General features: G+C 45.5%; 1 protein-coding gene across 4 annotated transcripts in view; it reads right to left on the bottom strand.

Annotated features, from left to right (window-relative positions):
* AUH (AU RNA binding methylglutaconyl-CoA hydratase) overlaps positions 1 to 26,321 on the bottom strand; it is a 149,837-nt gene that overhangs the window by 70,810 nt on the left and 52,706 nt on the right. For all 4 annotated transcript variants that reach the window (XM_084899036.1, XM_084899038.1, XM_084899037.1 and 1 more), the window contains exons 5-6: positions 17,565 to 17,657; positions 15,201 to 15,257 (exon numbers count right to left, since the gene is read on the bottom strand). In XM_084899036.1, the coding sequence (XP_084755162.1) occupies positions 15,201 to 15,257; positions 17,565 to 17,657 (150 nt within the window). The remainder of the gene's footprint in view (positions 1 to 15,200; positions 15,258 to 17,564; positions 17,658 to 26,321) is intronic.

Here is a 26,321-nt window from a genome sequence, read left to right as displayed (position 1 = left end):
TGATAGTTCCATATTGTTTGACCCAAAACCAAGTGACATAAGGTAACAGAAACCTCACATCAGCTTTTAAATCCTTCACCTGAGAAAGGAAAACCCAAAATATCTAGTTTTGAAGTCAACAGGATTCAAGTACCTGAGACCAACAAAGGTCTAGTTATAAGGTTCTTCCTCCTCCCAACTGGTGGGCGGGGTTATGACATTACTGGCATCTGTCACAGAGACATCTCTAAGACATTGAGCCATCCATCAATCAGTGCCTGCCAAAGTGTCCTGGAGCCTACCCCTTCCTGTTCTGCCCTGGGTCCAACCCTCTCCTGTTCCTCCCCCTAAAAAGACCCCCAGGCCAGCCACGTGCTGCTGATCCTCCATGTCCAGGTGGCAGCCCGGCTGGGTCCATCCCCCCTCCACCCTCCTTCAATTCTGATTTCTCTACCTCCGTAATGAGTCCCGCTCATCACTGGGGAATAAAATTTACTTTAAAACTCCTTGGTGGTCAGTTTCCTGCGCCTCAAACCTTACACTAGTGACCTGAGAAACAGTTCTTAAAGGGCTGGCACAGACTTCCCTAGCTACCCCAGTCCCTGTATGTAGGCAGAGGTGCGGAAAGCCCACTGTTTCTGTGAAAGAGAAGAGACCTATGAACTTACCTTCACAGCAGTAGCCTGAGGGTCAGCTTCTAAATAAACACACTTCAAGGTACAGACTGCAATCCTTCCCGGAGACAAGGAGGCAGCGAGCACCATCTTCACCCTCTCCATGTGTCCTGCTCCAGGTCTCTGGTGTCTCTGAGAATTACCCTGTGCACACGTCAGGTGCCTCAGTTTTTGTGGCTGCCCACCAGAGGTCATATCCCTTGATAGTCTGGCTCTGTTGTCTAGGATGGCTTATGTTAACGGACTCAACAAAACATAGCAAACAAAGAAAGTTCTTAACTGCTGATCACCCCAGAGAGGGCTCAGCGCAGAGAGCCAACAGAAATGCACATCTCCCAGTCTCCCTGAAGGAGATCTAGTTCAAAATTTAAAAGATGATCCCAATCAGCTGGAAACACATGTTGAGGCCACTGACAGGTCTTGGCACACTTTCCATTATGGGAGCCACTAAGAATAAGCATTCCTGGACACACACACACACACACACACACACACACACAAAAAAAAAAAGATTTGGGAGACAATCTAAGAGCTAAGGCAGAGTTTAAAGATAAGGTTCACCTCTAAGACTGGGAGAGGTGCCTGTTTTAACTAAGGCATAAAAATCAGTATAAAGTGTCATAATAAGAAGAAACATCCTATATAATAAATAGGTAATATGCAAGTGGTTGTTACTCTGTGAAGTGTAACAACCAATCAGCAGGAGGGCGGGGCAGCAATCCAGTGTAACAGAGAGCTATGAGCAGTGGTGGGAAAGGGGCAGCAAGCTACTCGCACACGGAGACACTAGTGGGAATACATAACAGACAAGAGAACAAGATAAAATCTCAAGGAAAACCCTTAATAAATGATGATAAGTGATTTACCTGATAAAGAGTTCAAAATAATGGCCATATAAATGCTCACTGAGAACCAGAGAAAAAATGCATAAACAAAGTGACAAATTCAACAGAGATAAAAAATACAAGAAGACACCAAACAGAATTCACAGAGTTGAAGAATACAATAACTAAACTGCAAAATACAATAGAAGGGTTCAAGAACAAATTAAGAGGAAGAAAGAATCAGTGAACTCAAAGAATTCATCCAATGAGAACAACAAAAAGGAAAAAGAATCAAGAAAGATTAAGAAATTTATGGACATCAAGCAGGCCAACATTTGCATTACAGGGGTCTCAGAAATATAGTATAAGTATATTTCTATAAGTAAATATAATAAAAGTATAGCCCTGGCTAGTTTCGCTCAGTGGATAGAGTGTTGGTCTCAGGCTAAAGGGTCCTAGGTTAGCTTCTGGTCAAGGGCACATACCTCGGGATACAAGAGAAAGGGGAAAAAGGGGAAAAAGGGGAAAAAACTTACTTAAAGCAATAATAGCTGAAAACATCCCTCACCTGGAAGATTAAAATGACATCCAGATCCAGGAAGCTCAGAGAGTTCCAAACAAGATAAATCCAAAAAGACACATACCAACATACAAATAACTAAAGTATGAAAAGTTAGCCCTGGTGGGTGTAGCTCAGTGACTGAGTATTGATCCATAAACCAGGAGGTCAAGGTTCAATTCCTGGTCAGGGCACATGCTTGGGTTGCAGGCATAATCCCCAGTAGAGGACATGCAGGAGGCACTGATCAATGATTCTCATCATCAATGTTTCTCTCTTTCTCTCCCTCTCCCTTCTTCTCTGAAATGAAAATATATATGACAAGGAGAAAATCTCCCCCATAAGACCATGAGCAGATTTTCCAGCAGAAGTTTTGCAGGCCAGATGGGAGTGGCAAGATATATTCAAAATGTTCAAAGAAAACCCTCCCAAGAATATTCTGCCTGGCAAATTTGTTGTTCAGAATTGAAAGAGAGATAAAGTGCTTTTCAGAGAGGCAAGAGCTAAAAGAATTCATCACCATTAGAATGGCCCTACAAAAAATGTTACAGGAACTTAAGTTAAAACAAAGAAGTACAAATTGGTAACAATAAAAAATAAAAGTATAGCCCTGGCTAGTTTCGCTCAGTGGATAGAGTGTTGGTCTCAGGCTAAAGGGTCCTAGGTTAGCTTCTGGTCAAGGGCACATACCTCGGTTACAGAGCTGATGCCTGGCCCTGGTTGGGGCATGTGCGGGAGGCAACCAATCAATGTGTCTTTCTCACATCAATGTTCTCTTTCTCTGTGTCTTGCCCCTTCCTTGTGTGTACATGTCAGCAATTGCTACGAGAATGAAGAGTCAAATCACAGATGGAAAGAAAATATTTGCAAAGCATCTATCTGAAATAGGACCTGTATCTAAAGTGCTCAATAATAACAAAATGCAACATAAGAATTTAAAACTCAGTGATACAACCTCATTAAAAACGAGCAAAAGATTTAAGCAGATACAGCATCACAGAGGAAATACAGGTGGCAAGTACATATATGAAAAATGCTCAACATCATTAGACATGAGGGAATGCAAACCACCACCATAAGGTCCCACACACCCTTGAGAAGAACAGAAAGCACGGAAAGCATTGGTGTGGATGGGAAACAAAATCTCATGACTGTTGGTGGGAACTCTCAGACAGCTGGCTTGTGAGTTTATTAAAATTGTCGTACACATACTTGTCATGTGAAGCCATTCCAGTCCTAGCAATTCACCCAAGATAACTAATAGCATGTGTCCATACAAACGTTTATAGCAGCTTTACTCATAGTATTGCAAATCTGGAACTAAGCCAAGTGCCTATCCACATGTGAGCAGATCATCAAACAGTGGTATATCTGAACAATGCGATACCATTCAGGAAATACAGGGATTAACTACTGACACTACAACATGGCTGAATATAAAAATAATTCTGCTGAGTTAAAGAGGCCAGACAAAGAAAAGATTAGATAATATATGATAATGTTTATGTAAGATTCTAGAAAATAAAAACTATCTAGTGACATAAAGTGGTTCAATTATTGCCTGAAAAAAACTCTTAGGGGTTATAGGTGTGATCATTATCTTGACTGTAATTATGGTAACACGGGTGTATACATGTCAAAATGTACCAAGCTGTACACCATACAATACATGCAGTTTACTGTACAGCGGTTATATCAATAACTTAGTAAGCCGTTAAAGACATGCTAAAAAGAAATTCTAAAAAGAAGAAATGTTACAGCAAACCACAGTGACAACACGAGTGACTGGCGGTCCTGTCACTGTGCCGGGTACTGTTAAAGGCTACAGCCCTGCCCTCGCCATTTTCACAAGAGCCCTGCGGTACACACTACTGCGTCTTCACTTTACAAAAGAAGAGACAGAGAGGAAGTGCAGAAATAAATGCAGTTCAGCGTGGCAGGCGGGATCCCCGTGCAGAGGCCCAGCCAGGCCTCCTCCCTGCAGCGCGTCTGCCGCAGTCAGAGATGCCGCTCCAGCCATTCTCCCATCACAAAGGCCGCTGCGGGGGTGAGTGTGCTCGGCGTGAGTGAAGAAACAACCCTGACTCCACTGCTCTGCCCGGTGAGGCCCCGTCATCACTACCCTGGACAAGCACCGTGTGAAATAAAATGCCAGGTGTGTGCACAGGAGAGCTGCCCGTTCACGCCCCGCTTCCCATATTACAGGTACGGAGCCTCAAACCAGCCATCGCAATGGGTGAAAAGCGAGTTCCCTTTTATTTTTAGAACAGAAAGCAACGCCTATCCTGGTGATTCCCACGGGCAGAACTGTCCTACCTTTCCTGTGAACCGTTCCATCTCTCCCATTGCTCCCAGACACCTGCTTTCTACACCACTTCAAGTGACCCTTCACTGTCGTCTAACTTGATACATAAGACCACTACAGAAGAGTAAAATGCAAATGAGGCTATTTTGATTACAACTGGACAACAGGAATGTGCTGCTCACAAAATGAATAATCTGTTTCTTTAAAAAAAAGAGAAAGAGCCGAAGCCGGTTTGGCTCAGTGGTAGAGAGTCGGTCTGCGGACTGAAAGGTCCCAGGTTCGATTCCGGTCAAGGGCATGTACGTTGGTTGCGGGCACATCCCCGGTAGGGGGTGTGCAAGAGGCAGCTGGTCGATGTTTCTCTCTCATCGTTTCTAGCTCTCTATCTCTCTCCCTTCCTCTCTGTAAAAAATCAATAAAATATATTTTTTAAAAAAAAAGAGAAAGAGGAACTAATATCAATCCTAAGTCATAAAAAGGAAATTAAAGTACTCAGAATCAAAATAGCTGAATAATTTGATTCCACACTTAAAATTTGGAAGTAGAAAGCAAAAAAGCAATTTCAATGAAAAAACACATCAAGTTGAAGTAAATAAAATACTCCGTGGCAGTGATCCTCCAGTTTACTTTGCGTGGCTGCTCTGTGAAGTTATTTCACCCCACCTCCTCGGAAGCAGCCGCTCACACACTATGGTACTCGCTGAAGGCCCCGGGGTCTCAAACTCTGTGAACGAGACAGACAGTCGCTATAGTTTCCTATTTTATATTTAAGAGTGTAACACTTTGAATTACTTTTTGTACAAATTATGAGATTAAGGTGTTTATTTTGTGTTTTGTTTTGTTTTGATTTGTATATGGATGCCCAATACCGTATTTGTCAAATATCCACTGGCCATATCTGCATGGGTCTATTTGGGATTCTGCCAGTTCCACTAATGAATGGGTCTATTCTTCTACCAATACCACCTGCAGGTAATAAATTCTCTTCATTTTCTTCATCTGAGAATGTCCTTCTTTCACCTTCATTCCTAAAGGACATTTCCTCCTAATACAGAATCCTGGGATGATAAGCACCTTAGAAACATCATTACACTTAATGACATAGTTTCTGATGAGGAACCTAGTCATTCCCCTATTAATACTGTGTTATTTTCCTCTGACTTTCAAGAATTTTGGAGGGGAGAAGTCTTCAGTTTTACGCAGTATGATTATGATGTGTCTGGTTATGGCTTTCTTTGTGCTTATCTTGTTTGGGTTCTTAAATCCTTGTTTGTCTTCCATCAAATTTGTGAAGTCTTCAGCCATTATTTCTCCAAAGATTTTTTATGAACTACACTCTCCTTTCCTTCTCAGGCTCTTGTGACAAATGTTGAACACTTCAATACTGCCTCACAGGTCCCTGAGGTCCAGTGCATGTATTCACAGTCTCATTTGTTTCTGTTCGGAATGACTAATTCCTATAGTTCCCTCTTAAAGTTATCTCACGTTCTTCTGTCATCTCTATTCTGCAATTCAGTCCATTCAATTTGTTTTTACTTTCCAGTCCTAAAATTTCTATTAGTGGTACTTTATCCTTTATTTATTTATTTATTTATTTATTTTGTGAAACTGTCTATATTTCTATTTGTTCAAGTGGCATATGACCTAAAACTCGCCTGGCTGGTGAGGCTGTGGTTGAGTGTCTTCCCATGCACCAGGAGGTCATGGTTCGATTCCCAGTCAGGGCACATGCCTGGGTTATGAGCTTGATCCCCAATAGGGGATGTGCAGGAGGCAGCCACTCGATGTTTCTCTCTCATCATTGATGTTTCTCTCTTTCCCTCTTCCTTCTTCTGTCTCTGAAATCAATAAAAACATTTTTTTTTTAAAAGACCTAAAATTAAGTCCCAATATTATGTGCTCAGGAAACCAGGTGAACCACAAATCATCTGACCACGAGTCTCCCTCCCCACTTTGCTCTCCCCTGTCTCCTCTGTCTACTTACCCACAGGCCAACATCCCTCCTTAGGAGACCAAGCCCATTCCTGCCAGACCATGGAATTATTCAGACAGGCCAATCGCAGCCTTCCCTCTTCTCACTGCCAAGCTGCACCCACAGCTTGTGTCCTCACTCTGTTCCGAGCACAGCCTCTGTGTAGAGAGGCAGGGCTTGTGGCATCATCCTCCAGAGTCTACGTGACTTAGGAACTGTTAACAACATCTATCCAGGGTAAGGTGCCAGGGCCTGGCCATCTAGGAAAGGAATCCATCAGCAGCAAGGTGAAGAGGGGGAGCTACTGAAACAGTTCACCTTTACTTCCTGGGCATTTTTGTAATAACTGCTTTAAAATCTTTCTTAGATAGTTCCAACATTTGCCATCTTGGGAGGCATGGGATAGGAGTTGGCTGAAGGCAGCTGGCTGCCCCTGCCTTGACTTTTCCAAACAAGTCTGAGTGCCCCTCTCCACCCCACACCCCCCCGCCCCCCGCCGTGTTTACTGGAATCTTTAGGCTGTCTTCAGACGTTCTTGCTTAAAGGACACTGCAGACGTATGTGTCTTCTCAAGGATGCTTGCCCTACTGATCGTATCTAACAGCTAATTTTAGTTCAAGCTGTTATTACAGTAAAAGCCCAAGGAGGCAGGCAAACAGGCCTGTTTGGTCCCCATAGCCAAGCAGTCCCTTAGCCCTCTCTTTCACAGAAACATTTGTCAGAGTATCCATTCATCCACTGCTCAGGGTTTGCTGGTCAGTCCCAGCATTGGACAGCATCTGTTGATCCCCTTCTCCCATGCAAGTGAAGATTTGGCGGTACTTCATATGCTGAGAAATCCTGGCCTGGAGATTCTGGATATTTCATATGCTGAGTAATTCTGGCCTGGAGATTCGGGATACTTCATATGCTTAGTAACTCTGGCCTGGAGATTCAGGGTACTTCATATGCTGAGTAACTCTGGCCTGGAGATTTTGTTTTAGCATTGAATCCACTTGGTTGCGTTCAGACTGCACATTCCAACCAGCCTCTGTGGACCACGGTTTCAGTATTAGTTGTTTCAAGGCCTTTTGGCCATTTCAGACCCGGGCAGTGTTCCATCTCTTGGTTCAAATCACAAGTGTTTGATGTGCTGTTTAGCATCAGAACACACGCCCAGCCAGGAGAGAGTTCCATCCACAAATGCTGTATGGATTCCCTTCCTGAGCTCCTCACTCTCCACCATCTCTGCGGTACTTGCTGGGCCCAGGGCCCCGCTGTGTCTCTGGCCCTCAGCCTAAAACACTGGGGTATTTACCTTGCTGTGCTCTGCACTCCAACAGCCACGCCCATGCCCACGCCCACAACAAAAGGATGGACAGAGGAGAGAGAAGCATGGAGACGGCCCCCACCCTCCTGAGATAAAGCTCCTCTGAGCACAGAAGGCCCTCCTACCTCAGAACTTCGGGTGTTTGGGTGCTGGCTGCTACTGCTGTCGCTGAAAGGAAATCCATTTCCCAGTTTGCAGAGCCCGAACTAAAGAGACTCTTCTGGAATTCCCTGTCTGTGCCAATGTCCATTTCTGGTTTTTTAGACCAGGCCAGTGGATGACAGAAAGACACTCTCCTGATGTCCACACTCTCCTAACGATCACATTTGCACAACCAGCCATCGACCCAACTGTTCTGCACTTGGATGTCTCACTTGGATGTTTAATCAAGCATGTCCAAGCAATTCCTCATTGTCTCTTCCTAGCCTGCTCTGTGCACGACTCTCCGCCATCAGCCGAAGGGAGCTTCTCACTGCCCCGGCCAGTGGCCTGGGGCTCCGTCTCCTCATCTCCTCTCTCTGCGCTCTCAGACTGCGGGAGATTCTCCGGAGTCCAGCCACACCCGGCACCTACCGCCCTGCCCCAGGCCAGGCCCCAGCGCAATCCACTGGGACTCCAGCCACAGGCTCCTGGCGGGAACGCGCTCCTGCCGCTAGCCTGGAGCTGCTGATTGGCACAGTGACCAGACGAATCTTTACAAGCCTAGATCTCACTGCAGCGCTGCTCCGGTCCTTCTCTCTGAGGGAGAGCTGCCACCCCTGCGGGCTCACACTCCATTCCTGTTGCTTTCCACCTCCTGCCGGGCAGGCCGCAGGGGGACAAATGAGTGTTCCAGGCTGTGCTCCTTCATCGGAAAGGCTCTCCCGCCTGCCTGTCCACCTTCCTCAGTGCCTACCAGCCTCGCCCTGACTCCAAAGTCCCCCTCAGGAGGCTGCCCTGACCGCCTGCTCTACAGCGAGGAGCCCCATTCTCTTCTTCAGGCCCCTGGCCCTCCCACAGACAGCACACGTCTGTGTGCTGAGTCCACTGCCCTGTGCCGTCAGCTGACCTTCCCTTGTCTGTCCACACTGTATGCCGGTGTTGACACCAGGGCAAGGCTCAACAAAATCTGCGAGCTGAGTGAATAAATAGCCTGGAGCGCAGTGTGTAAGATCGGGAACAGCAGGAGCGAGGAGGCAGAGCAGTGCTGGGCCCAGGCTGACGGCCCTGGACACTGGTGATGGCTAACAGAGCCCAGTGCCTAATGCTCGCTCCCACGGTAAATGCCTCACTCATGTTCCAACACCTTTCCCAGTATGGCAGCCATGCTCTTCACACAACTTAACCTCGCCCGCCAGATTCCAGGCGGGCAAGTCCCAGAAAGCGCTGCTGAGTCACATGTAGGTAAGTACAGGGCAGGCAAGCAGGTTTACAGTTGTTCGGATGGAAAGTAACACAATCATCACTAAACAAAAATAAACTGTTTTGCTTACTCACAACTGTAAACCTACTTTGCCCACATTGTATATGTTTCTTCCACAGCAACCAACAGAGCGGCCTGGCCCGGGGAGGCCAACAGCTAGCGCAGAAACAGAACAGAGCCGTGGCCACTGAATGCCCTGGCAGCGCCCGGACGTCAGAGCCACAGGAGGCAGCCTGCTCACAGCGTTGGTGCCCAGTGCCCAGGCCATGCCTAGGCGGCAGCAAGGTCGCCCTGTTCACTGCTCTCCTCCCCAGGAGCGGGCCTCGCACTCAGACCCGCGCGGAAGGCTGGCCTATTTGTGGATCAAGTTCGCCCTCGCAGGATAGTGGTGAGTCACTGCCCAGGAGGTTCCAAAGAATAAGCTCCGATTCTGATGTCACGTCTAAGAGGATTTCAATAAAGGCTGTAAACAAAACTTTCCAAAATGACGACTGTGTCTAGGACAACACACACAGGATTTAAAAATCCATCATTCCCTCCACCGCATCTTAAAATAGCCGACGGAGGCGCAGAGGCCCCAGACCCCGCCCTGGAGAAGAGAGCACAGGCAGACCGGGACTCCCGTTCTGGCCGTGGCACCCGCGTGCTCTCATCTTCCTCTCTCCCTTCTTAATGTGAGGAACGGTGGATGCCAATAGCAATCACCGAAGATGCTTTTCCTGAAAAGCTTCCAAGAAGAGAATGCTAAAACCGTGGTGAGCCACGCCTTAACGCAGCGATCAGAGTCACCGTCACCCACAGGGGACAACCAGACGTGAAGCTATCAAACAAAATGAAAATACAACATAGAGCGGGGCCCATTCAGAATTCCTGGCAAAGCTTTTTAGCCTAAACGTGAAGAAATAACTGTCAAATTCACAATATGCAATCCTCAGTAAGATAATTTGCCTGATTTTTTAAAATTAGTTATAAAAAACAAAGAGATGGATGACTTGTCTAAATTTTAACAACACAAAAGTTCTAACCAAATGTGATGTGTGAGATCCTGAATTGGAAAAGCTAAACAAAACAACTGTAAACCGCATTTTGAAACCCCCGGGGACACCTGAGTATTAATGTCATCATTGTTCAGTGTGACAATAGGTTTGTTATGTAAGAGTCCTTTCTTATTCTTAGCAAAGGCAGGCTGCCCCGCCAAAGGTTCTCCTGGTTAGTTTGAAACGGCTCAGCAGGAAAGGACGGTAAGCACCTGCGGAGGGAGGTTGGAGCGTGGAGACACGTGTGGCCGGAGGCTGTGGGAGGGAAGACCTTGAGGAGGGGAGAGAGAGGTGCGTTTCACTGCTTCTTAAACATTTCCAGGATGAGAAGCCGGAGAGAGAAGAGCACCGGAAATGCCAGGCACGGTGTCCACCGTGGTGCATACCCAAGCAAGAACCTCAATAGCCCCTTGGTCTCCACGCCTCCAGGAGAAGAGGCAAGAAACCACAGCTAGGGACGAGGAAACTTGCCATTTCGTGTGCAAACAAAGCAGTTTCTAAGCTGTTAAATAAAAAGATCATAATCCTCTGAACTTGTTTCATTTAAGACACACTAAAGGGTGGTATTCTTTGAGGAGCTATTTTTAAAGGAGAGTTTTATTTTAACTACTGAAGTGGAAGAAGACAGGAAGTTGAGCTGCTTTTTTAAATGTGAAAATACTGGAGAACAGAGTAGGGGCTATACTGTACAAAATCCCCAATATAATTCAGAATACTATAGGGAGGTCCTAGAGTAACAATTTTAATTACTTTTAAATGGGCTAATGCTTTAAATCATTAGCATTGTATTTGTACGGTATTTACACATATATATATACCTATATATGTATATGTATATGCACACACAAGTACTGGTTTAAGTATATGATGGCTAATCACATTCCATTTTTAAATTACATCTGATATAATACTATTTAAAGTACACTTGGTTTTAATGCTTCTACTTTACTTTACAACTTCCTCTTCATTAACTATGCACTTTAAATAGTCATTTGACAGCAGACAATTTCCTTCTCAGGATAAACTAAATGCAGAATACTAATCTAAAAGCTGCATTTAGTCACGGTCCATTCATTAGTGCTCACTTTCACTGGGAATATTACTGTCCTTCTAAACCAGTGTTTCCCAAACTTCTCTCATGATGAGAATCACCTGGTGGAGTTGTTAAAACACAGTTTCCTGAATCCCAACTAAGAAGTGCTAAACTAGAATTTTTGGGAACATATAGGTAAAATTGTATACTTAACTATTGCTCTAAGACAGATGTTATATACAGAGCACTAAGTTAGGTATGCAATTTTACCTATATGTTCTCAAAAATTCTAGTTTAGCACTTCTTAGTTGGGATTCAGGAATCTGTGTTTTAGCAACTCCACCAGGTGATTCTCATCATGAGAGAAGTTTGGGAAACACTGTTCTAAACAATCATTTTATAATTTAACTTGTTTTATTTCAAGGACATTTATAAATTATACCTTAAAACAATCACATTGCCATTCAGGTTCAGTTTCAAGTAAACAAACAAACAAAACCCAATGCTAGATTCTGGCCAGCTGTTTCCCAGTAAAGGCGATCACAAAGGATAGAGTGGGCACAGTTACACCGAAGCACCAGGCTCACTCCCGTGTGTATGAAACAGACAGCCAATCCAACCAAGTAGGGAGGTTCAGCTTCATTTGGATTAAAGTTAAAGCATTTTGAATGTTAAGATAAATTTATTTAGTAAGAAAGTTTTAGCCCAGCTGGCGTGCTTAGTGATTGAGCACTGACCTATAGACCAGGAGGTCACAGGTTGGTTCCCAGTCAGGACACATGCCCAGGCTACAGGCTCGACCCCTAGTGTGGGGCGTGCAGGAGGCAGCAGATCGATGATTCTCTCTCATCACTGAGGTCTCTCTCTCTCTCTCTCTCTCTCTCTACCTCCCTCCCTCCCTCCCTCTCCATCTCCCTCCCTCCCTCTCACTTCCTCTCTGAAATCAATAAAAATAAATTTAAAATTTTTTAAATAACAGTCCAAATTCAATCAAATTTATAAGAAGTGTGTTCTGATTAATGGACCCACTACTGAGGAGGACCCTAAAGAACTTAGGCACGCTGGGAAGAATACGCTGATTTCCACATCTCACATGGCTAGCTCGTAACAGATGAAAGGAGCCCCAGCCAGTTTGCCACTATGATTTATTAGAGCGTCAGCCTCCGGACTAAAGGGTTGGTTAAGGTCCAGGGCACACAAAGGCTCGATTGGGGCCCTGGTCGGGGCGCATGCGGAAGGCAACCAGTTGATATGACTCTCTTGCATCAGTATTTCTCTTTCTCCCCCTCTGTTCCATTCTCTTTAAAAACATCAACGGAAAAAATATCCTTGGGTGAAGATTAACAAAAAAACAAACAAAAAGGATGAAAGGAGCTAAAGATATCACCCTCATTTCTATAGTATAATCAATTAAGCTTTAAACCCAACAGTACTTTTGCACAACTGTTCTACTTTCCAGTGGTTTTACTTTTTTTTTTATTTTTTTTAAAATATATTTTATTGATTTTTTTACCGAGAGGAATGGAGAGAGATAGAGAGCTAGAAACATCGATGAGAGAGAAACATCGACCAGCTGCCTCTTGCACATCCCTTACCGGGGATGTGCCCGCAACCAATATACATGCCCTTGACCGGAATCGAACCTGGGACCTTTCAGTCTGCCGACCGACGCTCTACCACTGAGCCAAACCGGTTTCAGCTACTTTCCAGTGGTTTTAACACAAAACATTTCACATTCAGAACCTGATAAATATCCAAATGGCCAAGTTCATCTTTCTCCCACCCCCATTTCTGCCATTTACTAACCCTCTGTCCAAAACAATTTACTTCAGCTACTGTATCACTAAACACTACTGTGTCCATTTCCCAAGGCTGCTACCGCAAATCACCAAAGTTGGTGGCTTAAAACAATGGGAATGTGATTCTCACAGCTTTGCAGGCCACAGCCTAGAACCCAGATGCCGGCAGGCCTGACTCCTTCTGGGGTGCTGAGGAAGAGCCCCCGGCTTCCAGGACGCCAGCACCCTCGGCCTTCCTCCACTCATAAATGCATCTCCCAGTCTCTGCCTCCAGCCTCACATGGTGTTCTCTCTGTTTTCCTCTTCGGTCTGAGTCTCCTCTTACTATAAGAGCCTTGTCATTGGATTTAGGCTTCATTCAGATAATCCAGGATGATCTCACTTTAATATCCTGAAGCTAATTACATCTGCACCGACTTCCTTCCCAAACAAGGTCATATTCCCAGATTCTACACTGACATCTCTTTTGTTTTTTGTTTTTTGTGTTTTTTTTGGGTTAGGTTTTTCATTAGGTTACAGCCACTTTCTTCCTAGGGTTAGTTTTATCCTCACCCTATATAATAAAAGCCTGATACACAAATTGTGCCCCAGGCGGTCATTCGATTGAGAGAGCAGGAGTTCAACCGCTCACTATGGCCTGTGCTGACCACCGGGGGTGGCACGGAACATAGCAGGTGCTGGCAATGAGGCGCTGTCGCCCCGATGAACCCTGATGAGAGCAGGACCCTGATGAGAGCAGGACCCGGTGGGTGGGGCCGCTGCCAGCTGAGCCCCGATCAATCGCCCCACAGGCAGGATGGTGGAGCGGGTGAGGGGGCAGCGCCATGCCAAGCCAGGGTGCCGGGCGGGGCTGCCAGGCTGGGGGCACAAGCTGGGGCTCGATCTCCGCAGGCCACTCAGAGAGGAACCCCACCATTGCACGAATTCTAGTCACTAATAAATGCTAAATTCTTAAAATAATTTATGAAGTATCATGCCTTCTTTCTAAATCTTGTTTTTATTTCACACATTAGTTATCTGATAACTCTTTTCAATTATATATATATATTTTCTTTTAAATCCTTTTTTTTGTTTTAATTCATCATTGTGAAAAGGTTGGTAAGATAGATGTTAAATATTTTCACCTACAATAATAGCATTTCCATGGATTACTGAAGTAGAAACCTTAGTGAGCTGCACACACTGATCTGGGCAGTCTTCAGGCTCACTGAGTTTTGTTTTAATTTCTAACTATACAACCTATTCACCCTAATCAGGATAAATACTATTATAATGATATTAGAGGCCCAGTGCATGAAATTTGTGCACAGGGGATGGGGGGGTGTTCCTCAGCCCAACCAGCACCCTCTCCAATCTGGGACCCCTCTCATAATCCAGGATTCCCAACCACACACCTGCCTGCCTGCCTGATTGCCCCTAACCACTTCTGCCTGCCAGCCTGATCACCCCTAACTTTCCTCACCTGCAGGCCTGGTTGCCCCCAATTGCCCTCCCTTGCTGACCTGGTCACCCCTAAATGCCCTCCCTTGCAGGCCTGATCACCCCCAACTGCCCTCCCCTGCCGGCCATCTTGTGACAGCCATCTTGTGTCCACATGGGGGCAGCCATTTTTTACCACATGGAGGCGGCCATCTTATATGCTGGTGTGATGGTCAATTTGCATATTACCTCTTTATAATATAGGATGGCTAATCATGCAATTTTAACCTATTCAGGTACAACATGCCTGAAAGGCTCAATATTGCCATTAATTTTCTACATTGTTACTATGATTCTAGTCATATACTAATAAGATATCAATGTGCACATCATCAAATGAAGTCTACTTTTAAAATTAACAACTTCACAAAATGTGAATATCTCCAAATTCTCTGCATGAGACAAAGAAACATTTCAGATTTAGACTTCATTATCAACACTAGGAAACTACTTCCTCCAGTGAGCCTCCCAGGCAGCAGCTGGCCTTTCTGTAGCAACAGAACCAGCATGCTGCTGCCCACTCCCCCCAGCTCTGTCCCACGGCAGAGCCACCAGAAACCTGGCGCACGGCGGAGGTGAGTGCGGGCAGCTCTCTGATCTTCCAAGAAAATATGAAACTGAAGAAACCGTATGGAAAAGCCTGGAGAGAGCACACGACAGACACAGCCTCTCCCCCGCCCGCCCCGAAGCAGAGAGTGCCGAGGAAGGTCTGGGCTGCGGAGCACACGACGGCGTTAGACTCTCCCCTGAATGAGGCCTTTCGGTGACTACCTTGGGCCTTACGCCCTTTTTTAAGAGCAAATCAAGATGGGCAGGAACGATTCATACCTCCACCAGGAATAATCGCCAACTTTGTCTCAACCAGGCCCATTTTGGCAGAGGAAGCTGAAAAGGAAGGAAGAAAATTAATATCCACATAATCATATTCATTGACGATGATTTAAAAAGTCATTAAACATGCTATAAATATAGTAGTCCCCCTTAAACACAATTTCTCTGTGCAGTTTCAGTAACCTGAAGACAAATGCTGTCCGGAAATATTAAGTGAGAAATTCCAGAAATAAGCCATTCCTCAGTTTCAAACTGCATTCATGCTGAGGAGTGAGACCCTCACTCGTCCTGCCCCGCCCACCGGGGCTGTGAATCCTCCCTCTGCGCAGTGTCCCGGCTGCCGATGTGCCTGCTCAGCAGTGGCTCAGCAGCTGGAGGCCCTCAGAGCCAGGAGGCCCTCAGAGCCAGGAGGCCCTCAGAGCCAGGAGGCCCTCAGAGCGAGCGCTCAAGGCACCCCCTTCTTTACTTAGGAACAGCCCTCGGGCGGGAGTAGTGATGTTTGCAAAGTGGGAATGCCGGAGAGAAGCCATAAAGTGCTTCCTTTAAGTCAGTGTTTCCCAAACTAGTGGTTAAGTATACAATTTACCTATATGTTCCCAAAAATTCTAGTTTAGCACTTCTTAGTTGGGATTCAGGAATCTGTATTTTAACAACTCCACCAGGTGATTCTCATCATGAGAGAAGTGTGGGAAACACTGCTTTAGTGAAAAGGCGTGTGTGTGGAGGAAAAAGCATGATATCACATCGGGCTCAGTGCCACCCAAGGTCCCAGGGGTCTTGGAATGCAGATCCCTGGAATAAGGGGGAACTGTATTCTGTTTACTAACGAATGTGTCACGAGTCCTTTTATCGCTTCAGAAGGCACTTGGTTATGAAAATAAGTAACACTCTAAGCTATAAGGGTGGAGCAAAAGCAGTTTTACAGCTATATGTGAAACAATTTATTCTGATATTATTTCTTAATTATTTTGTTGCTTTCCATGCAAACAACTGTAAGCCTACTTTTGTCCCACACTGTACATGGAGACTCCAGGATTCTCTGCTAAAAGCTGCATGGCAGAGAATAATGTTTGATGCCGAAAGGCGGTAACTACCATACATAATGGGCCTGAGGCTGCTGAGCCAGCTGGACGGCGTGGAAGGTGGAGATGAGAGAGGCTGTGCGACCAGTGAGAACTCTTCAGCTGGGACAGTTCCCCATGCAGGCCGCTCCGTGTGCCCTATCGGACACAGCACTTTTCAAGACCCAGGTGGTCTGGACAGGTGTCTTTTTGTGTTTGTCTTAGGGCTACTTTAAAACACCCTGACTGTCCCTTTACCTGCATCTCCAAATCCTAGTTCCCAGAAGCTGCATTCTTTCAGAAATGGGTTTCTCGCGCCTCAGCTGTGCCACTTTTCAGACAAGACAGAGATCCAAAATAAAGAGGAAAGGGGAAAAGGTGTGCCTGGACTAGCAACTACAAATCCCAAGAAAGTCACCATAAAATTATGAAAACACAATTCTATGGACTGTGTTCACCAGGCAGCTCTACTAGAAGGAAGTGGGAACCTGGGAGAACAGAGACAACTATTTTCTGCCTGCTGTGTCCAGCCCCTGGTCCCAGAGCCTTCAGGGCCCCGCGCCGAGGGAACAGGGACCAGCTCTGTCCGAGGTCAGGAAGCTGTATGGGACAGTGCCAGGGCGCGGTGCTCTGGCAGGCTGGCAGGCGTGAGTGCTGACACCAGACTGCCTAGTTCCGAGCCCAGCGCAGTCACTGACTTGGGGCTTGTTGCTCCACCTCTCTGCCTGGCTTCCGCGAGCTCCACAGTCCTTATCTCATTGGCTGTTGCAGATTAACGAGTTACCACATGCCACGTGATAGAATGAAGCTGGCACCAGGTCCACACTCAGTGCATGGCTAGCACTGATGGTCCATTGTTCTTTTCATAGTCACCTCATCCAGTCCTCAGCAACCCCCCAGGAAGAAGGGGAGCCAGGACATTAAGCTTCTATTTCTATAGCTAACAGTAACGACGTGTGTGGACTAGACACATGCCACAGGTTAACTCGCTCAATCTTCACAACTGCACCCATGACTTCCCCCAACTGGGAGGAGGAAACTGGTCAAAAAGGGCAGGACCCACGGTTCAGATTCAGTTGTGCCTGACCCAATTCCTGTTCTCCGTTCCTGCTGCTAAGAGTGAACAAGAGACTAGAAAACGGTTTTCTTCACTGGAATCTGAAGCACTTCATTAAGTCCAACAGGTGATTTTTTTTCCTCTTAAATATTCTATTCAACAACAATAAAATATTTGGAATTTTCTGAGACTAAAAAACACACCTGATCTTAAAAACGTTATTTTAATGGGATGGATTCTCACCTGCCACTCTTATGTCACATGCTAGTGCCAGTTCCAGACCACCGCCTAAAGCGAGTCCATCGAGGGCAGCGATCGTTGGCACCGGCAGGTTGGCTGCAATAGAAAGAAAGGTGTCATGCTCTTTAGTAAGTAACCTTCCTGTATAATTGATCTTGGATTTTTTTCCTGTAAATATATTTTTAATGGGCTATCACATATAGAATTTTGTGTCCCTTTTGCCTTTAATAAAATACCATTTCCTTCATTGTTGTTCCATCATATAAATGTGCAATAGTTCCTAAATCTTCCCATATTATTGAGATACTTTCATGAATACTTTTTGTTGATCAACAGATTTCAAGTCTAGATGACTTATCCATGGCCCTCCACGGCTCCCTGTGCTGAGGACGACCCTCTCGATGGAGGAAGTAACCTTCTCCTCCAACAAGACAGAGCAGCCCGCTGGGCTCGGGGCAGCACACACTCGCTCTGTCCTTAGTAACCAGCAATGCACAGCAGCTGCGAGGTCAGCAGGTCCACCTCATGCCACACCTCAGATGGACAAGGCTCTGAGAAAGCTCCGGAACCTACCCACAGCGTGATGGCGAAAAGGTTAGCCAGTCGCGGAACACAAACCAGACTTTCCTGAGTGCCGAAGCAGCATGGTACTTACTGAGACCTTTGTACACTTAAATATTCAGATTTCATTTTCATGACTGAATGTGGTGTTTGACGTGGGAATGTGGAGCTGGGCGACTCGGCGAGCACGGAAAAAGAAAGCTGCTCACTTACAGAACAAGACGCCACAGCGACCAGCACCCCAAGGGAACTGATCTCAGAATATTTTCTTGTCAAGCTTAAACCTTTGCTCATGACCCCAGACTAAAAGACACTGACACTTGCTACCAAGATTCATAAAAGCATTCCAATTTTTCAATGAAAAAGCTTCACATCCTCATAGTCGAAAATAAAACAGGAAGGATTCTGCTTCTTAAGACGTGGTGTTAAGAAGCACCATCTTAACTGTCCTCGCCCGGGAGAGAGTCCAGGTGACCTGACAGTGTCAGCCAGGCTGTGGTGGTCATCACACTGCAGAGTTTAAATATGTCACCTCAACCAATACATGCCTTCAACTCCCAGAATGTTATATGTCAATTATGCCTCAAGCAAAAAGTAAAATAAAAATCCTATATAATAAAAGGCTAATATGCAAATTGACTGAATGGTGGAATGACCCATTGCTATGACACACACTCACCACCAAGGGGCAGACACTCAATGCAGGCGCTGTCACCTGGTGGTCAGTGCACTCCTAGGGGGGAGCACCGCTCAGCCAGAAGCTGGGCTCACAGCTGGCAGGATGTCCTCAGTCAGACATCTCCTGAGGGCTCCTGGACTGCAAGAGGGCACAGGCCAGTCTGAGGGACCTTCCAATGCACGAATTTTGTGCACCAGGCCTCTAGTAGATAAAATAAAAAGGTACCATTCCTAAAAATCTCTCTTCCACAGGTATGTGAAATTCCACACACAAAAAAGCTCATCCCTCGACCCCTTGGAAAACATGCAAATGTGCTGAAGTGATGGACTTCAGTCCTCAGACTTCTAGGAGCAAAGACTGTGGAGGCTGGGAGCCCTGTGGCCTGGCCCGCCCCTCGCAGTATGGCCCTGCCCACACCCTGGCAGCATGGCCCTGCCCGCGCCCTCTCAGCACAGCCCTGCCCGCGCCCTGGCACCACGGCCCTGCCCGCACCCTGGCAGCACGGCAGGGCAGGGCAGGTGAGACCTGAACGGGCAGCTCAGAACCCAAGGTGCTCCCTCCCTGTGATGTGCTTTAGGCCTCGGTGAAGAAACGAACAGAAAGCCAGGTTTACAGAGTATGAGTTTAATAAAAAACACAACGTCTTGGTTCATTTATCTGACAAAAAGGAAGAAAAACCAATAAACAAATATAATGGCAACTTAATCTGAGTGGCTCCCAAGGTCATCTCCAGTCACTACAAATAAAATGCAATCACTTTGGTAAGCTCTCACCAGACTCCTTCCCCGCTACGACCCCCCCAATCTCGCCTCTCCTCTCAATCTGCCCCTAGGCCTCGCTGTGGCCTCAGCTCGGCTACCTCTAAGCTTCTGGACCCACTCCCACTTACCCCCTCACATCCTAGTCCCCCGCAGCTCCTCACACTGTGCTTGCCCGCTTACCAGGGGCACCATGATACTGTCCCATAGCCAATGGGCATCACCCAGTCCTCATTAAACTGACGATCAGACACGTTCACCTTGGAAACGCCTCCTCCTGGAGTACTCTCTTCATCTGCCTGCTAGGCCCTTCCTTGTCTTTCCTGCCTTCCCATCTACCTCTGCCTTCCTCCCCTTTCAATAGGAACTCTGCCAATAAGTCTCATCCCCACCCTAACTTTACCCCTATTTAAATACCACCAATGTCCCAATTTCTACCCAAACTTCTCTCTAAACTGAATCTCCATGGCCACCTGCTTGCAAGACATCTCCATGTTAAAACCAACTTCCTATCAACCCTTCTTCTCGAGGCTAGATCACTTTTGGTAGCACCTCCACCCACCACGTTACCCAAGTAAGACACCCACAGGCGCCCAGGTGCCTCCTTCCCAGTGCCTTGCACCTATTGCTTTGTGAGGCCTAACAGCTCACAGATCTGCGAGTCCCCTCCCTCCCCACACCAGGTCCGGGGACCTCATTTCCCACCAGTAGGAAGTCTCAAATAGACCTTCCTGCAATTTGCCCCTTCAAAACATCTTTCATATTTCCTGTCGGATAATCTTCCTAAAGTGCGAACATAGTTATGTTATCCTACTATTTAAAATTGAAAATTGACCAGGCCAGTGTGACTCAGTGATTGAGTGTCAACCTATGAAACGGGTCACAGTTCGATTAGCGGTCAGGGCACACGCCTGGGTTTTGGGCTCCATCCCCAGTAGGGGGCGTGTAGGAGGCAGTTGTCATCATTGTTCTTTCTCTCTCTCCCTTCCTCTCTGAAATCAATAAAAGTACATTAAAAACAAAACCAAACCTGTACAATGGTTTATTCCACACGGAGGATCCAAAGGGAGAAAACGCTCAGCCCAGTACAGAAGGCACCAGATGAGCTCAGCTCTTCCACCTGCACAGCCTGTTCTCCGGCCTCAGGCACAGCTCTGTGCTTCAGGCCCAAACCACTTACAGGCCCACGAGGCAGTTCCACCCGCAACTCTGTGCCAGCTGTGCCCTGCCTGCCACGCTGCTCCTCCACGGCCCTGTCACGTGCCATGGCCCTCAGCCTTCCTATGGGCAGCCAGCTCACCGCCAGCGGAAGCAAAGACCAATGACGTCACGCAGTGGTGGTCAGCAGGATGCTTCTTACAGCCCGGGACAAACCACAACGGTTTTCACTGCTTCTGCTGTGTCCCTCACGTTGAACCTGGCATTCTCCCTGCTTTTCTTTTTATTAATAACTTCTTTCACTTAGTATTTTTAAGTGGCCTGAGTATCAGCAGGCTACACAGCTACAGAAAGAAAGCGGCAGCATTCCTAAGCTTCCAGAGCAAGGCGGGGCGGCGGGCATTCGCCCCTTGCCTGGGAAAACGCTGACAGCGAGTGCCAGAGGCACGCAGAGAGCTGTGGCAGCTGCCTTCCAGAGAGCGGTACCAACAGTGAGATCTAAAGGGCCCCAAACGCAAACTCAGGCCTGAAATGTGTGTACTGTGAGCTCCCTCTCTGAAAATTCCAACCATAGTAAATCGATAGGAACAAACTGATGTGATATATATTGAAAGGGGATTTTTCTTCACATCCAATTGTGCACTGATACGAAAGACTAAGTAGAAGAGCTGAAGGAATAAATCGGCTGTAAATTACAAAAGTAATGTTCCATGCTTCATAAGCCCTGAAGCAAACAGAAAGAACGCAGGACGTTTATATTCTTGGTCATTTACAATGGTAACACTGCAACTCAGAGGGACCAATGCCTCAAAAAGAGTTGGTAAGGCTTCACTCCCCATTTGAAGTAGTATTCTCAAATCAATATACTTACAAATATCACAATTAGCCAACAGAAAGTTTAAAATCCTTATTCTAAAACTATGAAGTCATTAAAAATTTTACTGTACATAAAAAACACAAATGAATCAGTAGAATGCCCTCCCTTCCCCATCCCTGTGGGAGTTTGCTGTAAACTAGCCTGGTGCTGATAAATACAATGGTATGGGAGGGAGCAGGTTCCACATAACTCAGAGTCCGGGTTTACATGACGCAGGGTAGAAAATGAGTAGAAACAAACAAATGCAAATATGCTGACCTGGGAAGTGAGGGGCAGGAGTGACTGAAATGAATCAGTATTCTTAACTTTGAAATCAGAGAATGTAACACTTTTTCCTCCACACACTTAAAACTTTTGGAAGTAACATTTTCAAGCTGGTGTGGGTCAGTGGTTACAGCATGGGCCTGTGCACCTTGCAGGTTCGATTCCTGGTCAAGGGCAGGTACCTAGGTTGCAGGTTTGATCCTCAGCCCTGGTAGAGGACATGCTAGAAGCAACCAATTGATGTATCTCTCTCACACTGATGTTTCTCTCTCCTCTCTCCCCACCCTGCCCTGCCCAACCCCCACATTCTTTAAAAATCAACAGGAAAATGTTCTTAAATTTGATAGTTAAGAGCTTAAGAAATTTCCTCAAGAGGATAGAAGTTTTAAAAATTACAACTTGTATGAAATACATAATACAAAATGACAAGAAATGTGGGGTCATTATTAAAAAAAAAAAAGAAAATGAACATATTCAAATCATTAAATATTCAAATCATTAAATAAACTACGTGGTATTTTCAAATATTAATTAACAAATTAGCATTGTAAAAATCATTAAATACATTTTTCCTCCTAAGGAATTATTTAATAGTATAGCTTAGTATTCAATGAGCAATTAAATTTCAACCATTTTAAAATATTATGAATCCTGAAATTATACATAACCCTAATATTTCTCTGATTTTCTTTCTTTTTTTAAATTAATTATTTAATTACAGTTGAAAGATGTTCTTCTTAAGTAAATTTTTTTCAGGAAAATATGAGTCATCTCAAAACACATGTTAGCTTCATAGTTAATATGCCAGTTTCTACCTGGGAGCATTTAATAATCCTAGGGAAAACTCAATAAAGCATAGCTCTAGGAAGGCAGATTATCAGTTCAAAGAACTGAGAAATATCCAAATGGCAGTTGTATAGGAAAGACTGCAACCGAATGAACGGGCCTGCGGGAGCACGGCCACTCCCAAAGGCCATGGGAAGAAAGGGTGACTCAACGTTATGCAGCCAACGGGATCAGAGGCTATTTTGAGTTTGGTGCTAGGAAATAAGCCAGGTATGACAAGGAAGATAATAATCCTTTGAAATGCTCCTAAAAATATAAAGCAAACAATGGAAGTGTTGCTATTTTAAGAAGAAAATAAAGGGTGTAAGGGGAGGTTCTACTCTATTCAGGGGTTTGCAGGATACCCATGGGAGGACAGCTGAGGCCAGAAAACCATGAATGTGGAGAAAAGGGAAGACAGGGTCTGCTTTCAACTCAGATATAATACATAACGTAAGATTTTGGACGTTTCTAAAAATATAAACAGGCTAATTACTACACACACTCACACACACACACACACACACACACAAAAAAAAAAAAAAAAAAAAAAACGTAGTGTCAGTGATGATTTTTAAATCTGGTTTTGTTTTAAAGCAGGGGTCGCCAACCTTTCGGACCTCATGGACCACCAGTGGTCTGCGGACTACCAGTTGGTGACCATTGGTTTAAAAAATAATGTTCCTATACAAAACTGAGGAATCAATGTTTCAAAAGGAATGCCCTAGTATACTACCAGTATACTAACTCTATTGAAATCATTCAAGAATAGAAACAAAATCAAAATTAGCTGAAAACTATATGATGGACACAGATACTTGACTTCAACATACAATTCAGTGTACTGACAATGTGCTGTAGAATTGCAAATCTGAAACCTATAATATTTTGTTAACCAGTGTCACCAAAAAAAATTCTATTTTACAAAAGACTTAAGCTCTGTCTGGTGTGGCTCAGTTGGCTGGGTGCTGTCTTGAGCATTAAAAGGTTTGCTGGTTCAATTCCAATCAATGTTTCACTATCACATCAATGTTTTATCCTCACCTCCCTCCTTCCCTCTCTATCTCTCCCTCCCTCTCCATCTCTCCTTCCATCCTTCCCTTCCTCTCTCAATCTCCCTTCTTCTTTCCCTCCCTTCCTGCCTCCTCCCTCCCACCCTAAAAAAATCAATTTAAAAATCTTAAAAACATTGATGTGAGAAAAATAGGGCCCAGGCTAGGGAGGAGCCTGCAACCAAAGTACGTGCCCTTGATCAAAATTGATCCTGGGACTCTGGTCCGCAGGCCAATGCTTTATCCACTGAGCCAAACAGACTAGGGCTCCAGCCACTTTTTATAACACTCCTCAGATAGTGAATTTTGTCCAAACCCAGTAAAAATCCAAACAGGATGCCATGGCTGGGTGGCTTAGTTGGTTGGAGTGTTGTCCCCTACACCAAAAGGTTGCAGGTTTGATCCCCAGTCAGGAACTTGCGGGAGGCAACTGATCGATGTATCTCTCACATTTCTCTATCTCTCCCTTCATCCCTCTCTAAAAATCAATGAACAGAAAAACATTACTAAGGATTAAAAATGGCAGCATAGTAAGTGGATGCTGCACGGACATGCTCCCAGCTGGAATTACAACTAAAACATAGAAAAGCTTCCTGAATAATCAACAGAAAACTCACAGGAGAGAACTCTGATGCCCGAGGACCGAAAGTGGAGACCACAGAGAGACTGGTAGGAGGGGTGGAGGCACAAAAGGGCTAGCTGGGCACCCACTGCAACTGAAGTCCAGGAGGTGGGGGGGTGGGGGTAGGGAGTGCCACTGGGATCTGGGATCTAACCCCCAACCTGGACTCCCCAGCAGAAAGCACCAGAACTGAGGAGGACACTCACATAACAACTGACTGTGAAAAGCAAAGCAGTAGGGTGCTGTCTGCCAGGGAGCAGCAGCTGAAAATTCAGGCACTCCCTTAAAGGGCCAATACACTAAACTCCCAGTGGAGCCACCCAGCACAGGAAAGGGTGAAGCGGACTGAAGTTGTAAGAACAGAACCCAGGGCTGGGGACTCCGGGGATAGAGCTCAGAAGGCAGACACCCCAAGTTTCCTAGATGGAGCCATTCCGTCTAGATGCAGTGGAGGACATCTTTCCCACATAAGCATTGCCTTGCTTGGGAAAGAAAACAGTAGACACACCATATTGGAAACACCTTGCCCAGAAGCCACTTAGGAGATTAAAAGAGACTATTTGCCTCCAGGCAGAAGAAACTGCCCATCGGGTTGAAAAAACTCTCCCCACACCTGAGGACAATTGCCTGGGTGCAATTCAAGACTAAATCCTCTCTGTCTGTAAGCAGAGGTGGTCTCTGGAGGCTTTGAGTCTTTGATCTATTCTACACAATGGAATACTATGCTGTGGTAAAAAAAAAAAAAAAAGTTCTTACCATTTGCAGCAGCATGAATGAAACTGGAGAGCATTATGCTAAACGAAATAAGTCAGAGAAAGATAAATATCACATGATTTGTGGAATATAATGAACAACATAAACAAAAACAGATCCAGAAACAGAGAAACATCGATCGGACCGTCAAACCTCGGAGGGAAGGTAGGGGAGGATGGGGGTAAAGGGGGAGATCAACCAAAGCACTTTTATGTGTGCATATAGGCCTAACCCATGGACACAGACAACAGGATGGTCAGGGCATGAGTGGGGGTATATGGGAGTAATGGGGATAAAGATACATATGTAGCCGAATAGCCGAAACCGGTTTGGCTCAGTGGTAGAGCATCGGTCTGTGGACTGAAAGGTCCCAGGTTCAATTCCGGTCAAGGGCATGTACGTTGGTTGCGGGCACATCCCCGGTAGGGGGTGTGCAAGAGGCAGCTGGTCGATGTTTCTTTCTCACGACGTTTCTAGCTCTAGCTCTCTATCCCTCTCTCCTCCTCTCTGTAAAAAAATCAATAAAAATATTTTTAAAGATACATATGTAATAACTTAATAAAGAAATTGAAAAATAAAATAAAATGAAGGCCATCACAAGAGACAAGAAAGGTCACTACATAATACTAAAGGGATCGATCCAACAAGAGGCTATAACCCTGGTAAACATATATGACCCAATATAGGAGCACCTAACTATATATATATATATTTTTTTTAATATATTTTATTGATTTTGTACAGAGAGGAAGGGAGAGAGATAGAGAGTTAGAAACATCGATGAGAGAGAGTCATCGATCAGCTGCCTCTTGTACACCCCCCACTGGGGATATGCCCACAACCAAGGTACATGCCCTTGACCGGAATCGAACCCGGGACCCTTCAGTCCCCAAGCCGACGCTCTACCCATTGAGCCAAACCGGTCTCGGCACACCTAAATATATTTTAAAAAAACTTCTTGAGGACTTTAACAGAAAGATCAACAACAGCACAGTCATAGTAGGGGACTTTACCATCTCTCTGACTTCACTAGAGAAACCTTCCAGACAAAAACTTAACAAGGAAACAAAGACTCTAAAGTGCACACTGGATCAGATGGACTCAATTGACATTTATAGATTTCACTCCAAAGCTGCAGAATATACATTCTTCTTAAGGGCACATGGCTCATTCACTAAGACAGACCACATGTTAGGATACAAAACAAGTCT

The sequence above is a fragment of the Pipistrellus hanaki genome (genome assembly GCF_964339955.1).
Source record: "Pipistrellus hanaki genome assembly, chromosome: 11".
Taxonomy (NCBI): domain Eukaryota; kingdom Metazoa; phylum Chordata; class Mammalia; order Chiroptera; family Vespertilionidae; genus Pipistrellus; species Pipistrellus hanaki.
This window is presented reverse-complemented; position numbering and strand designations above follow the sequence as displayed.